Source organism: Theobroma cacao, chromosome 2 (genome assembly GCF_000208745.1).
Source record: "Theobroma cacao cultivar B97-61/B2 chromosome 2, Criollo_cocoa_genome_V2, whole genome shotgun sequence".
Taxonomy (NCBI): Eukaryota; Viridiplantae; Streptophyta; class Magnoliopsida; order Malvales; family Malvaceae; genus Theobroma; species Theobroma cacao.
Window position 1 is genome coordinate 37,094,152 of NC_030851.1, and position 16,200 is coordinate 37,110,351.

Below are 16,200 nucleotides of genomic sequence, written 5' to 3' on the forward strand. Positions count from 1 at the left end.
GGTGAAAATATATATGGGATGAAGACCGTGTAAGAGCGGCGATGGAATGACGAAAGGGAGGCTTGTCTTGATGCTAGTAAGAAGATACGAAATAAGAGAAGGAGAGATGGGCAGAGGGTAAGGCCTACAGGTTGGTGGCCCCCAAAGCATCGCCGCATAACGACACATTTCGCTGTGTGAGAGCTGCATGAACAGTGACAGCAACGCCCCTTCGCCCCTCAATTACACTCATTTTTCCTGAAACAATTTGTGAAGTTAAAAAAGAAAAAGGAAAGGAAAAACTTATATTCTACTACGACAACAGAAAGTATTGAGAAATACTATAAGAATACACCACAGAGAGAGAGAGAGAGAGAAGAGAGAGAGATGAGAGAAGGTAAGGCCTACAGGTCGGTGGACCCAATCCATTAGCCGCATAACGACATGGGATGGTGCGTGAGAGCAGCATGAACAGCCCTTCCCTTCCCTTCCCCTCTTTCTCTCTTATTTCGTATCTNAGAGAGAGAGAGAGAGAGAGAGAGAGAGAGATGGGTATACATATGGGGATAGACATGTATGTATTTGTTTATGCATATATGACATGAAATGATTGAGTAAGTTTAAGAGTTAGCCATATTTTATAAATCAAAAAACAACAATTGCTGAGAAAGGGGAGAGGCCTATACTTTTGATTGTTTTCTTTCTCTTCGACTCCGGATTGTAGCTGTCTCCTTATATACTTTTCTCTTGGTATTTTGTGGGTTTTATCTGTAGTTTTTCTTCCTCTTGTTTCTTAGTGGATTGTTTCTGAAATGATTTTCAAAGGGGAACTAGAGCTAGGGGAGGTAAAAACATCCCCCCATGGCAGCAACCCTTTATTTTGCTTTTCTTTCTATTAACTCAACTTTTACAAATCCTGAGAGAGGAGAAAAGCTGAAAATTTTATGCCGATTATGGTAATTTGGGTGATTTCTGAATTCTAGGTTTGGTGGTGTTGAAGAAGAAGAACTGAAGAAGTAGCAGCTAAGCCTAGCCCGAAGAAATTAACAACAAGAGAAGCAAGCAACGATTAACAGCCATAGTATCTTTGAAGATGGCCGCCGCCTCATCATCCACACCGTTCTTTGGAACCAGGGAAGAAAATCAAACCCAGATGATACAACAACAATCTTCCAGCACACCCACTTCCTCAACTGCTCCAACCACTGCACCTCAGAAGAAAAAGAGAAATCAGCCTGGAACACCAAGCAAGTATCTCTTTACATACATCTGTTATGTTCTTTTTTTTTTTTTCTTTTGAGGATTTTAGCACATGTATCCAATGAGTAAGGCCAATAACAAAAGAGGTTTTTGTTCTTGTTCATTTATTTTAATTCAAAAAACAAAGATTACCCAAGGAACCCTAATCTAGAAATTCGTCAGTTTTCATCATATAATTTATTCCGGACATTGTGTTTGTTTGAGATGGTTTCTTCTTTCTCTCCCTCACAATTAAGTCTTGGGTTTTATTTTGTTTCCCCTCCCATTTTTCTAATAATTTTTCGTTTGGCATTATTTCTGGACGAAGCAGATCCAGATGCGGAAGTGATAGCACTATCTCCCAAGACCCTAATGGCAACAAACAGGTTCATTTGTGAGGTATGCAACAAAGGGTTCCAAAGGGAGCAAAACTTACAGCTTCACAGAAGAGGACACAACCTGCCTTGGAAGCTAAGGCAGAAGACTACAAAAGAAGTGAAGAGGAAGGTTTATCTCTGCCCTGAGCCCACATGCGTCCACCATGACCCCTCTAGGGCTCTAGGTGATCTCACAGGCATCAAAAAGCACTACTCAAGAAAACATGGCGAGAAAAAATGGAAGTGTGAGAAGTGCTCCAAGAGGTATGCCGTGCAATCTGATTGGAAAGCTCATTCAAAGACCTGCGGGACTAGAGAGTACAGATGTGACTGTGGTACTCTCTTCTCAAGGTAATTAATCATATACATAATCATTCACATAATTACTACTTTTTTTCCCCTTTTTTTTCTTACGTTATGATGAAAGTTGACAAACGAAAAAAAAAGTGTTTGAAAGATTTGGGGACTAAGAGTTGGGAAGAGAAAAAGCCTGTTCTTTTGTTTGACCTTTTTGGATTACTTGTCTATGGATTAGATCTCTCTTCTTCTTCTTCTCTTTAAACTCTTAAAGGACTGGTAGCACGTGAATAATAATCTGCGAAACTGCCATGGCTGATGAGGATTCCAGGCAAAAAAAAAATCAAAAATTAAAAAATTACTACTTCTAACACTGAATGATAGGGAGAGAAAAAGAGAGAAATGAGAAAAAGTAAAACAAAATTTTATCTTTGTTATGTCTCCCTCGGTAACACCGCCTTACATCTCTTCCCTATTCACGTGTTGTTTATTTATACGTTGTCAGGAAGGATATTGTTACTGGATTTGTTGTCATGTGGGTTTTGCATATGTTTACAGCCCTTGTTTTCTTCGTTGTTTGCCCACCCTCTTCTTATCAACAAAAACGTTAGGGTTGTGGGGTTAAAGTAAGATGCTCTGCTCTCTCTATCGCTGAGCAGTTCGAGGACAATTCTCCATTCCTTAGTGCAGCACTTATCTGGAGAGAAAGTGTGTTTTACCAGTCCTTTTTGAAAGTCCTATTGGTGAAGCATTGGGCTTCTGAAAATGTTTGTCATTTATTAAGAGCTTTCACGGTTGTGGAAAAATATTCTTTGCATGGATGATAGACTTCTGGTCAGGGTTTTTCCATTTATTGCAGACAGTCCCAGAAATTTATAGGCGTCTCTGGGATTTCTGGTCTTTCATCAACCTGGAAATGATTCCCCACTTCATTTATTAAACAACTTGTCCTCAAGATGGTAGTTGAACTTTGAATTGATTGATCATTTTCAGCTTAAACCCAGAATTTCTGTCCGCTCTTTTTTTGTACTCCGCTCCTCTTCTTTCATTTTTCTTAGGAAACTGAAATTATTTCTCAGTTTCCAGCTCTGCTCTTTTTGTCAGTTCTTCATAAAATCATCACTTCGTTTTATTTTCCTTGTTCCACCTTTTCTTTTTCATCCTTTTGCGTCCGAGGATTGGGAGAATATATTTAACACCTTAACACCATTGATTCACATTGAGATGAAGTTTACTATTTTCGGGTTTTTTATTTTTCTTGTTTCTAGATACCCTCTTTTCTTTATTTATCTTTCAACTGAAAAAATAAAAGAAATACATGATGTTGAAACCATTGGAAATGATCTTCAAGTTAAAGGTCCCCCATCCTCATGCGTCAAACATGTCAACCTAAACCAGTAGAAGTCACAGTAACTAATTATGTTCAAACTTTATTCCATCCTACTTTCATTTCTTAACAAACAATGGCTAGATTTTCTTTGACTTTGGGCCTTGAATACCAAGGTTGACTAACAATTTTCTCTCCATGATCTTTGCTGCAGACGTGATAGTTTTATCACTCACAGGGCTTTTTGCGATGCACTGGCTCAAGAGAGTGCTAGACACCCCACCAACTTAAGCACAATGGGTAGTCATCTATTTGGAAGTAATCACATGAGTTTAGGACTATCCCAAGTGGGTTCCCAAATTCCATCATTGCAAGATCAGAATCAACCACCGAGTAACATGCTGAGGTTGGGAAGCGCCGGAGCAGCAAAGTTTGAGCACCTCATCCCTCCATCAAATCCTTCTCCATTACAAAACATGCCAACATCTGCATTTTTCATGCCTGATGCAAACCAAGGTTTTCATCATCAAGACCATCAATCTCACCATGGGCATGGACCATTTCTAAACAAACCATTACATGGGCTTATGCAACTTCCTGACCTTCAAGGGAATACTAACAATACCCCCGCATCCACCAATCTTTTCAATTTAGGCTTCTTTCCCAATAACAGTGCTGCAAGCAGCATAAGTACCAGTGAAAATGCCAGTGCCTCAACTGCCAACTTACCAAATTCCGGGTTTTTAAGCCCTAATCAGTTTAACAGTGGGAATGGTGGTGGTGGTGGTCAAGGGACAGCAATGTTCTCTACTAACATGGGAGATCAGGTCGGTTCAGGACTCTCCTCTCTTTATAGCACTTCAATGCAACATGAGGACATTTCTCCACATATGTCAGCCACCGCATTGCTGCAAAAAGCTGCTCAAATGGGTTCAACTACAAGCAACAACACCTCCTCTTTGCTAAGGGGCTTGGGGAGTTCTTCAGCAAGTGGGAGTAAATCCGATAGGCCAGTTTTATCCGCTAACTTCGGCAGTAATTACGGTGGTGGTGGAGGTGAAACCCTAAGATCACAGATGGAGAACGATAGCAATCTTCAAGGGCTAATGAACTCTCTTGCAAACGGCAACTCTTCCATTTTCGGGGCGGGCCATGGACAAGATAGCAACTTTGGAGGGTTCAGTGGAAGTGGGATGACTCTTGATCAGCAAAGCAATAATGCCAACTTTTGCAACGTAAATGAGGCCAAGTTGCATCAAAATCTTGCGGCAAGCATAGGTGGAACTGATAAATTAACCTTGGATTTTCTAGGTGTTGGAGGAATGGTAAGAAACATGGGTGGAGGTTTTTCGCAGAGAGAACAACATGGGATCAATATTAGCTCTTTGGACCCCGAAGTGAAGTCAGCTCAAGCAAATCAACAATTTGGAAGTGCAAAACTTCTCTAAATATTGACTAGAAGCCGTCGAGCTAGGGTCTGAGGCAGGCAAGCGAGCTTTGTAGGTTAAGATGTAGGGAAAAACTCTTCTTGGTTTTGAATTTGACGGCATGAATTAGCTAGGGTTTCATTCCTAAGGTGTTTTTAAGGTTTACTTTAGATTCAATTTAAGTTGTTTTCTTTGCATACTCTAGTCGTTGAACAGAGATGGTAAGCAAAAAAAAAAAAAAAAAAAATAATCTTCTCTTTTCCCTACTACTATTCTCTAGTACATTTTCATTTGGATGCAGAGTCACCTTACATGGAAATTTCCTAGTCTTTTCATTATCTTTTTTTTTTTTTTACATGAAGATTCAGTTAAAGCATAAGTTTTATTTCATTGTTACTTTTACCATGTACTTTTTAAAAAGTTAGAAATTACAAATTTTACCCTTTACTACAAAAATAAGATGGTGATTTTACTAATATTATGTTTGATTTAATACCTATATATATTTTTTCTGCAAAATGATATTAATACAATAAATATTTAAGTTGTTTGGTCACTTTTAATCAAGTAGTATAATTTTGGTTTCACTATATTTTTGTTTAATAAGTACTAGTAGCATCTTTTGCTAATGACAAAAAGTATTACCAAAATGAAAAATATTCAGAAGCAAGAAGCAAACAAAGTCAGAGAAAAAAAGAAGATGAAGTAAGCCCTGATCGCAGGAATTAATGTCAAAACCATGGGGCCTCGGAGTGACTTCAAGAATCTTAACATGCTGACTACATTCCAACGAACTCGACAAGTTAATGATTATTTTATTTCCATCCTCTTGATTCTATTCTTTATTTTATTCCATTTACTTAGTTTTATTAAGTATTCAATCTTAGAATGAGAGAGACAGATGATGCACTTTAATATCTTTATAATTAAAAAAGAGAATTTATTTGGCCACCTAATACCTAACCCCAACACCTTATATTAGTAATTAATAGAGACAAAAAAAAAACCTTAATTAATGCTTTAATAGACACACCCATTCTTTTATTTTCCTTTTTTAATTCCGATGGCTAAGTTTTATTGTATTTACAATAAGACATCATTCCTCTTTATGTTGACTCGATCCATTGCTTTTAGTGATAACAACTGTAATCTCGAGTTACAAAAATGAGAGATGATTCTATACAATTCCATAAATTTAATACGTTTAATTTCATAATTTAAGATAAAAAATTTCAAGATAAAGTTTTAACTTGTAGCAGCTGAGATGTCATGCTATTTAAACGAACAATCTTTTTTTTTTTTGCGGCAGTAAAAAAAAAAAAGAATTATTCATAATTTGGAGGGTAGTGTCCTCAGTGGTACCGGGTCACTGGGAGTGTTGGTCAGAAAATTTCTGTAATTCAGGTAGCAGCAGCAGATAAAGCGTCCAGAATTGTTCGTTATGGTAATAATTGGGAAACTCATGTGGCACTTTTGTCGCAATTGTTGTCTTCTCTTTCACTTTATGGAATCAATTAGTCCGTGACTGCCAAAGTGATGACAGTTTATTCATCCAAAATAGAAAATATATGAACAGTCTTTCACTTTTAAAATTTTTAACCTTTCTTTCTATTCATCTACAAAGTATCATTACTAAACTTTTCATTCCTAAGGGGTCTCCCTTCACTTATTTCTTTGGTTTGGCCCCATGCCCAAAGTCTATATTGTACTATACATCTTCCCTCCTGATTAATAATATGTAATTAACACTTAAAGAGCCTTAACTTTCTTGTTTGAAGTTAACTTCAAGTGACTTTTGACAGGAACTTTACCGAACTAGACAAGGTCTCTTGTAACTTGAAAAGTTTAATATTGATGTAACTTTCATGTGCAACCTCGATTAACAGCAGATGTTTATATATATGTTTAATTATTTGCCTAGCCTTTTCTTGATAATAGATTGTTTTTGTTTAGCCTAAACCAGTTCTCTGGGTTTCATTTGATCAGTGTCTTCTAGTCGTTGTCACCTACCCTCACAGTGTTTTTATTGCATTTTATGATAAGTTATTGTTGTAACGAGACCCTGGCGTGGCCAACCGGACAACAAGATATACGAAAAGGAAGCTGATGCACAAAAGCTCAAAGCACTGATTACACAAACTATATATATATATATATATATATATATATATAACTGTGATTCAGCTTACTAGCTTACATCCAGGGGTGAAGACAGGAAAGGGATCCTCACTAGCTATAAACTAAAGAAGAATAGAGATTACAATTATATGTGTAGTCAAATCTCTCCAACCTTAGCTAGAATCAGAGTCCAAACTAATAAAACCATCAGAAGAGTAGCTACTTTTAATTCTTGTTTGCTGATCGAGTGGGATTAAACCCCTAATAATGAGTAGTTACCCTCATAGTTTAATAAACTAGCAACCTAAAAAAATTTGATTGTAGACCTAGATGTCATGATACCTTGAACTCGACAAAATTGATCTAAACNTATACTAAACTAATATATATATATATATATATATATATATATAACTGTGATTCAGCTTACTAGCTTACATCCAGGGGTGAAGACAGGAAAGGGATCCTCACTAGCTATAAACTAAAGAAGAATAGAGATTACAATTATATGTGTAGTCAAATCTCTCCAACCTTAGCTAGAATCAGAGTCCAAACTAATAAAACCATCAGAAGAGTAGCTACTTTTAATTCTTGTTTGCTGATCGAGTGGGATTAAACCCCTAATAATGAGTAGTTACCCTCATAGTTTAATAAACTAGCAACCTAAAAAAATTTGATTGTAGACCTAGATGTCATGATACCTTGAACTCGACAAAATTGATCTAAACAAATCGAACGATGAGTGAGCTTAGACCATTGGAGTGCGTATAAGGAATTTCATAGTACTAATGTGAGTATAGAAAATTGCATGTGGGCACGGGATTCTAGTCAACTCTCATTTTTCATCTTCCAATAGTACATACTCATTGTCAACAATGCCTTACTTGAATCTTAGGGACACTAAAAGCAGTTGTGGTCAACATTAATTCACTAGCTTGGTCCATGATCTATTGATTCTCTTTTTCTTTCTTGATCTTTGGACATATGTGGCCATTTTTCACCAGTGATATCCTATCATTGTCACCCTTGACTATTATCAGTAAGCATTATAGTGTATATATACGTATATAAATGTGCACAAATCTAAAAAAAAAAAGAAAACTAACCATTTTTTCATAAACCCTCGGCTGGATTAAATATCATATTTTTATACAATATCAGAAAGAATTAGTCAGCCAAATCATATAGCAACTACCTGAAATATTGCAGCCTTAAATTATTTCAAACTTTATGGTGTGGTTCGTCATAATTGTTCAAATGGATAAAGCAACGTTACATCTCAAAGAAATGTTAAAGTGGGTGACATTTATCCTTCAGCTTTGAGTCTGAGTAGACACAAAAAATAATAATTAATGCTAACATGCAATTTTTTTTACATGTTATACCATTATGTCTACTGGACACAGTTTCAAACAATTAATGTATAACAAATTAACGGTGCTCATGTCTCGATGTATACATATTTCCTGCCACATAAAAACGCTAATTAATTACCGAGAGGATGTAGGTTAAATCAAGTTAATTTATTGCTATTAATTAATGAAAATGAATGTGGGAGAGAGAGAGATTTGAAAGGGAAAAGGGACAATGGCATAATTTCATTCTGTAACCCACCACTTGAACAATATAATAGAGCAAGGATTGGAGGTATATATGAAATGCGGATTTTGTGGTAGTTGTTGACATTTTGAGGAAACATTCCTCAGTCTTTCTTGTCTTCCTTCATTCGTTTGCATGTGACTTGGTTTGGCCTATTTTATTTAACAACTCTGATTGGAAATATATTTATATAAATTATCGACCCCATGGGGGTACGATCTATCAATTAATCGAAGTTTTGACTAAATTTTTATTTATCAATCTCACTAATTCTTGCTTCAAGGCATCCATTGGAGACCTTTAATCCAATTAATATTATAAATAATATAAAAAATAACATTACATTCCCACAGATCAGTATTTACAAAGGGGTACAAGAGAAGAGAAAATGTACTAGCTAGGGCCCTCTAATATTGAAAGAATCAAATCCATCGAGGATTTGGTTCATCCTACACATATACACGTCACAGGTCAATTTAGGAAACTTCTATACCATATTGTAGCATTGCTTTTTCCTGGGGTAATTGCGTATGCCTGTTCATGTGAGCGTGATTGTAGTCTTGGAGCTTTTACCCTTAGTTCTTGTTGATAATTTCAAATCATCAAGAAACATCAAATCACTTCAAAAGTATAGATGTAATGTCTTTAAAAGGTTGGGAATATAGATCATCAAGTGATCTAAGGTAATTAAAGACGATTTTGTTCTCATGATTTGGCTAGGTATGAACACAAATTTACCCTAGAGAAACTATCATAAAAAGATTCTATTTAAGTATTGAAAACCGAGACGTTTTGATCATCAAAATGATATATATATATATATATATATATATATATATATATCAAATAAGTATATAAATATGTCAAAATATTTGAAAATATTTGCATGTGTGCATATGCATATAGATCAGTAATTGTGTATTATATTACACACTCAATTAAGCTCCATTAAAGTCACATGCTAATACACCATAGATCAATTCCTGCTCAACAATAAATATGTCTGTATGTGTAAGGGGTAATCAAGGTAAGGTTTTTACCTTCTTTTGTTTAAATTCCCACATAAAAAAAAAGTTATCAGTTTTGTTAATTCAATAATGAATTCTAACCAGGCCTTTCTGTTAGCTAATTTTAAAACAATTTAAATGCTTTTTTTTTCGAATAATTTAAGGAAATGCACAAGAAATTTTAGTCGTGCATGATAATTGATAACAGGATGACCATTTCATGTCTTTCGAGCTCAGTTTCTCCAGTCGCGAGTAGCTAACAACCCGATTGTTCTCAAGGGCTGCTGAACAAAATTGTCTTGGTTTGGGAGCATATCTGGAGAATAAGAAACGACATTCGATCCTTATTCTACAAGGACGGCTGGCTAATAAATATCTTTGCATAAAGTAGAACTAACTGAAAATGAAACAAGAAAAGATTTTTCTTTTTTTTTTTGGGTAAAGTCACCATCCAAAGTATGATAAGATTGTAGCTGGGACTGATTTGGAAACTCATCCCATTAACATTTAAGGGGAAGAAAAAAAAGTTCATACAATACAGCTTGGATTTTAGGGTTAAGCTGCCTAGGCTGGTTTGATCAGATTCTTGAAAACCCCTTTGGCCTCTAATTCTCCATATTGTTTCACTTGACGTATCGAAATGGAAAAGATGGTAAGAGCAAAAAGGCCTTTCCATGGCAACAATATCTGCAAAAAAGCCAAAGTTAATAATTAAGATCATAGCAAGCAGCCAAGCAGCCTTAATACGGGGGAAAATTCAACACACAATAATCCAGCATGCATGCTACGTTTTTGTTTGTATCAACATAATATGACTATGACAAGAGAAGGAAACTCAATTTGATCACCATCATTATCATCATCATCATCATCATCTTATTCTTTAATTTTATTCTTATCTGATAAGTAGACAAATCTGAAAGAAATGGAAGTCAGAATGTATGCAGCAGGTGGAAGGATTTGGGATAAAAAAATTTATATTCATGGAAGAACTCCTCTTTGCCCTTTCTGTGATAAAAAACAAGAATCTTTTGGTTGTTTTCTTCCCTCCGATCTAAGACAAAGACAATATTAAGGGAAAGAAACAAAGTCGATTTTTCATGCGGCTCGAAGTTAAATAAATATCTAATAAGCACATTTTATCTCCAAAAAGAAGTCTATCTATAATTAAATTTAAATTACATATGTATATATGAAAGCTGAAAACTGAAAGCTGAAAGCTGAAAGAAAAAATCAATTACATCAAAAGAAATATAGTTGAAATTAATTTCAATGATGATTAAATTTGCCTTCTTCTTTGTTTTGTCTATGATCTAAATTGGTAATTTAGAAAGACTATCAGTTTCATTTTACATGAATTATTTTTTCTGCATGGTAAAAATTTTTTGTCTAGAAGTAAGAAATATCACATCTTCATTGGGTGGTGCTTCAAATATGATGACCCTTTTTTGACAAAAAAAAAAAGAAGAAGAAGAAAAAAGACAATTTTTGTAATCAGAGTATCTGTAAAGAAAAAAATCATACAAATAAAATGGTGCAGTGATAGCTTTCAATTTAGGAGGAGTGTATACAATGATATATTAGTTTGACTGTCAAAAATTTATTATTTATTAATATTTTCCATGTCCAATATGCTCAACCATAGAAGATAGTATTAGTACAATGATCCAAATAAAACAAAAGGAATCAAAATTGTGCCTTGATTTTTGTGGTGCAGATTTGAAATAGGGAAATAAATTATGCTTGAAAAATTCTAATGATGAATAAGTAGAAGAAGTGGATGATGCATGAGCTCTGGAAGAGTAGATATTTTGTTTGAGCATCTACATTGGAGAGAGCAGCACTCGTGACACTGCCAGCCCATAAAATTAAAAGAAAAATAAAAACAAAGAGACAAGAAAAGAAACAAAACCCATATGTACTACAACTCATGACTGCCCCATGCAAGACATTGTGTCAGAGAATTCAAAGAGAAACCAAGGAAAAAAATCCAAACTCAGTAAAATGCATTAAGACACATTTACCAATGAAATCCTGAGTAAACTTTAATCATATATAATCATTTTAACACGTCACTTAATTTTACGTACCTTTGTACTTTCCTCTTATCCCCTTTTTTCCTTCACTGAAAATTCCCACCACCTCCAAAAGATCGGTGGCCTGTCGGCGCAGTAATATTATTTCTCTCTGAACCCAAGGTGCTTAACCCCATGCCTTGTTGTTGCTGCTGCTGCTGCTGTTGCTGCTCCCTTTGGGAAACCCCTCCACTCATGCTTCTCACTATTTGCCCAACGCCAAGGAAGTCCCTAGTCAATCTATCTGACCCACCAGCGCTAACATTCAAATTTTGCTGCTGTTTTTCTTGTTCCATGCTACTTCTATTTGTATATGGGTTTTCTTGTCCATGTCCAGTGCTATATGTATTGACCCCTGGGGACCCACCTCCAAAAATGGACGAATTTCCACTTGCTATCGAGTTCATTAGTTCATGTAGATTGTTCCCGGTGTTATCTCCCAAAATGCCGCCAAAGTTTGAGGGTTTGGTGCCGCTTGAGGAAGAGCTACCGAAGCTTCTTAGAAGAGAGGCGCTGTTGTTGCTTGAATTTGAGCCCATTTGAGCAGCTTTTTGAAGCAATGCGGTAGCGGACATTTGGGGTACCATATTGTTGTTTTGAACCGATGAGCTGAAGAGAGAAGGGATGTTCGAGGTGATTTGATCGCCCATTATGTTGTTTGAGAAGAGATTTGACGCTTCGCTTGTCCCACCGGCACCGTTTTCATTGTTGAAATGATCAGAGATTAGCAAACCTGAAGATGATAAATTGTTGTCTGTGTTGGCACTATTGTTGTTATTGATGCTGCTTGTGTTGCTACTAGTGGAAAGGAAGCTAAGGTTGAAGAGATTGGCCGCTGAAGGACTGTTGCTTGTGTTGTTTTGGATATCAGGAAACTGCATTAGTCCTTGGAACGATTTGTTTCCCAACAATCCTTGTTGAGGTTGATGTTCCTGATTAAAATTTTGGTTGGACTCTTGCATGAAGAAAGCGGCAGAAGAGACCATTGATTGCTGTGGTCGAAACGACGATGACGACCCCATCGATGGAGGGAGAAGATGATCAAATTGGGTATTCCTGGCACCGCCACCGAGTCTTAAAATGTCACCCGTCTGATTATTCTGGTCTTGTATCGATGAAATTTGAGTACCCGCTTGAGACAAGCCTAAGCTCATATTGCTACTTCCATACAAATGGTTGCCAATGGGGTTCAAGGAGGGAGGCTGCCTTGCACTTTCCTGAGCCAGTGCATCACAAAATGCCCTGTGAGTGATAAAACTGTCACGCCTGCAACAGTTATAATAGAAGGAACCATTAGATACCCGCCGATAGATAGTAAAAGAAGACAACGACACGGTTTGAAAAGGGAGTTAAAAAAACAAACTTTGAACAGCAACCCGTGTCTGCTATGTTTAGTACTTCAATTATAGGATTTTGAAAGTTCGTTTGCGGAAAGAAAAATTCAATCAATTAATCTATAGCTGTGACTAGCTACCTAAAGGACACATTAAGATGTCCGGTGGAAACAAACGACCTTAGAGAATATGAAACCATGTATTTTGATTCATGGCGTCAATGAAATCAAATAATAATTTTCATTAGCTAACTAATCAATTAAATTTTTTTTCTCCCCCTTATTGTTTTCTGTTTGTCTCATATTGTAGATATTATCTGGCCTAAAAATGAAAGGAATAAAAAAAAAAAAGAGAAGGTTTACATTGACAGGCAGCGCTTTTCTACATGGGCAAACAAAGCTGTTGAATGGGGTGTCCTAAGTCAGACTTACCCTGAGAAGTATTAGGATTCGGATAACAGGAAATGTAAAAGTGTAGAAACCCTAAAGCAGCGAGAAAAACGATTAGCAAGCAGCAATGCTGAAATGGTAATAGAAAAAGAGGAGGGTGAAAAGATAGTGGAAGCTAATAAGTACGTAGAGAAAGGAAGTTTTTAACTAAAATTGCCTACAAGACAGAAACGTAATTGAAGAGGGTAGGTCAAAAGAATTTCTCTAAAACTTGAAAATGATTAATCAATCAACCATGACTGCCATTTCAAGAACTGGCGTTCAATAAATGCAACAAGAGAATGTATTCAACCAAGTGAAAAGTGATCAATCAAGAAGCCCAAGGACTTTGTCTTCAATTAATGCAAAACTCATCAAACACTCTGATTTCCAGTTATAAGAATATCGTTTTTCTAAAACAAGAAGCTAAAAAAGCCATGAGGGTTTCACTTTTTCTTTCTTGCCTTTTGAATTCCTGAAAATTCAATCAACTCTCTCAGGCTCAGACCCCCAAGGGTGAGACTGCAATCCTCTACACAAAAGACCACAGATTTCGAAGCTAGAACCTTGGAGAGAGAGGGAGGGACTATGGAGGTAGAAGTTTGGTTAGAGTTTAGAGGCTAACGTCATCATTGAAAGGGGTACCTGCAAGAGCACAGACCTGAACACATCTAGCCAACCCACAAGAGAACAAACATGGTAACAACAACAACACAGCAAACTCTACATGGCATAGCAGCACGTGAATAGGGAAAAGTAAAAACGAAAAAGGGCGGTGGTTCCAAGGAGAAACAAAAGACGAACTGTTTTCTTTTTCCTTTTCTCTTTTTTTTTTTTTTTTGGTTTTGGGGAGTTTAGTTGTTTGATGGATAGCAGCCTAGAACCTCTACTCGCAATGGCAGTTCCCACAGATTATTCACGTGGAAGCTTGTTTGTTTTCTGCACTCACCATCTTCATTACTGAACTTAAAAAATCAAAGAAAAAAAAGGGAGAAGGAGAAGAGAGAGAGACTCAATTGCAAGAAAACTAACAAAAATTCAAAAAAACAAAAGCATCAAACTTTTCGATCCCTTGGCACCTGAGGAATCTAATTGCTAACCCAACAGGCCAAGCAGAAACTATAACGCCTCGTTCCCTTTGTTGTGCTCCAGTGGGAATACGGCACATGAGCTATGGAGCCTTTTCTTTTTATCGATGCCTTTAAACCAAAAGAAGAGTCGAGAAGATGGTGAATGGCGTCACGCTATATGCAAAAAACGGTCTAATGGGAAAATGTGAAGGAAAGATTATAGATTATTATCAGTATCATCTACCTTGAGAAGAGAGTGCCACAGTCACATCTGTACTCTCTAGTCCCGCAGGTCTTTGAATGAGCTTTCCAATCAGATTGCACGGCATACCTCTTCGAACACTTCTCGCACTTCCATTTCTTTTCACCGTGCTTTCTTGAGTAATGCTTTTTGATGCCAGTAAGGTCACCAAGTGCCCTGGAAGGGTCATGGTGGACGCATGTGGGCTCAGGGCAGAGATAAACCTTCCTCTTCACTTCTTTTGTAGTCTTCTGCCTTAGTTTCCAAGGCAGGTTGTGTCCTCTTCTGTGGAGCTGCAAGTTTTGCTCCCTTTGGAATCCTTTGTTGCATACCTCACAAATGAACCTGTTTGTTGCCATTAGGGTCTTGGGAGATAGTGCTATCACTTCCGCATCTGGATCTGCTTTGTTCAGAAAAAATGCCAAACAAGAAATTATTAGAAAATTCTAAATTTGATTACAAGGAAGAAATGTTCTGGATGACTGAAAAGAATTTCAAAAATCATTCACCCCTCGTCATTTCCACTCAAAAACTTTCAAAATTTAGGGTTTGCCTTGTGTTTTTTACTCTCTTTCTTTATATGTATGTATACAAGGAAAGAAATAGCTAGCAAGAACAACTTGGAAAATAATTAAAAGGAATTCTATTTACTTTCAATTGGTGAAATATCTTTAGTTAGATTAATTAGGAGAATCTTATAATTAGATAAAAATTAATTGGATACTTGCTTGGTGTTCCAGGTTGGTTTCTCTTTTTCTTCTGAGGCGGCGCTGGAGCTGGCCCTGTGGATGAAGTTGGTGTTGAAGAAGGCTGTTGCTTCATCTGGTTTTGATCTTCATCTCTAATTCCAAAGAAAGGCCCCGAGGAGGAAGATGCAGCCATCTTTAGACAAACCCTGGCTCTTGCTGTTTCTTCTCTACTTGTCTTCTGCAAAAAGTTATTCTTCTCTCTCTCAGCTATCAATCTTGTCTTCAAAAACCCATTATCTAACAGCAACCCCACATTGAAATTTTTCGGTATTCCTATGAAATCTTATCTGAAAAAGCCGAGAAAAGGGCGATTCGAGCTTTTTGAGTCGAATTGATTAATGGAACCTTAAAAAGGCAAAGATTGAAGAGAAAGGAAAAGAAATCAACCTATGGACATTTTGCAGCTTCTCTCTTTCCTCTAGTGTTTCTTTCTCTTCCTTTTAAATGCCAAATTGTGAACAAAGTGATGCTACTATGTTTCATCTCTGATTTGTTGTCATGCAGATACACTAACACATATACCTCCCCTCAGCAGATTTCCCTTTTTTTTCTTTTTATTAGTAATTCTGTTCTCTCTTACCCTTTTTTTCTCCCCACAAATTTATTGCCTGATTTTGCTCAATTCTTACAAATAGCCTTGGAAAATCAAATTAAATGAGAGTTGAGAGAGAGAGAGAGAGAAGAGAGAGAGATGAGAGAAGGTAAGGCCTACAGGTCGGTGGACCCAATCCATTAGCCGCATAACGACATGGGATGGTGCGTGAGAGCAGCATGAACAGCCCTTCCCTTCCCTTCCCCTCTTTCTCTCTTATTTCGTATCTTCTTACTCACTTGCAGACAAACTTGCTATCATCACCCTTTCTCTCTCTCTCTCTCTCCCACAGGGCCTCACACGGTAAAAATCTTTTCACAAAAATTAAACACACACCCCAG

The 16,200-nt window shown here is 36.7% G+C and overlaps 2 protein-coding genes across 7 annotated transcripts; one reads left to right on the forward strand and one right to left on the reverse strand.

The window, feature by feature from the left end:
* On the forward strand, window positions 506-5,034 carry LOC18609936 (protein indeterminate-domain 5, chloroplastic). 5 transcript variants are annotated; one of them, XM_007045306.2, is made up of 4 exons: window positions 506-729; window positions 963-1,226; window positions 1,550-1,946; window positions 3,434-5,034. In XM_007045306.2, the coding sequence occupies exons 2-4, from the start codon at window positions 1,073-1,075 to the stop codon at window positions 4,665-4,667; spliced, it is 1,785 nt and encodes a 594-aa protein (XP_007045368.2). In that variant the 5' UTR covers window positions 506-729; window positions 963-1,072; the 3' UTR covers window positions 4,668-5,034. The 5 variants fall into 5 exon arrangements, with proteins under 5 accessions (XP_007045368.2, XP_007045369.2, XP_007045367.2 ...); XM_007045307.2 differs by having other exon boundaries at window positions 506-593; XM_007045305.2 differs by having other exon boundaries at window positions 508-824.
* LOC18609937 (protein indeterminate-domain 5, chloroplastic) lies at window positions 9,775-15,925 on the reverse strand. Of its 2 annotated transcripts, XM_018116139.1 has the most exons (5): window positions 15,655-15,925; window positions 15,247-15,554; window positions 14,522-14,918; window positions 11,461-12,711; window positions 9,775-10,057 (listed from the first exon to the last, which is right to left on the reverse strand). In XM_018116139.1, the coding sequence occupies exons 2-4, from the start codon at window positions 15,398-15,400 to the stop codon at window positions 11,493-11,495; spliced, it is 1,770 nt and encodes a 589-aa protein (XP_017971628.1). In that variant the 5' UTR covers window positions 15,401-15,554; window positions 15,655-15,925; the 3' UTR covers window positions 9,775-10,057; window positions 11,461-11,492. The 2 variants fall into 2 exon arrangements, with proteins under 2 accessions (XP_017971628.1, XP_017971629.1); XM_018116140.1 differs by having other exon boundaries at window positions 15,243-15,900.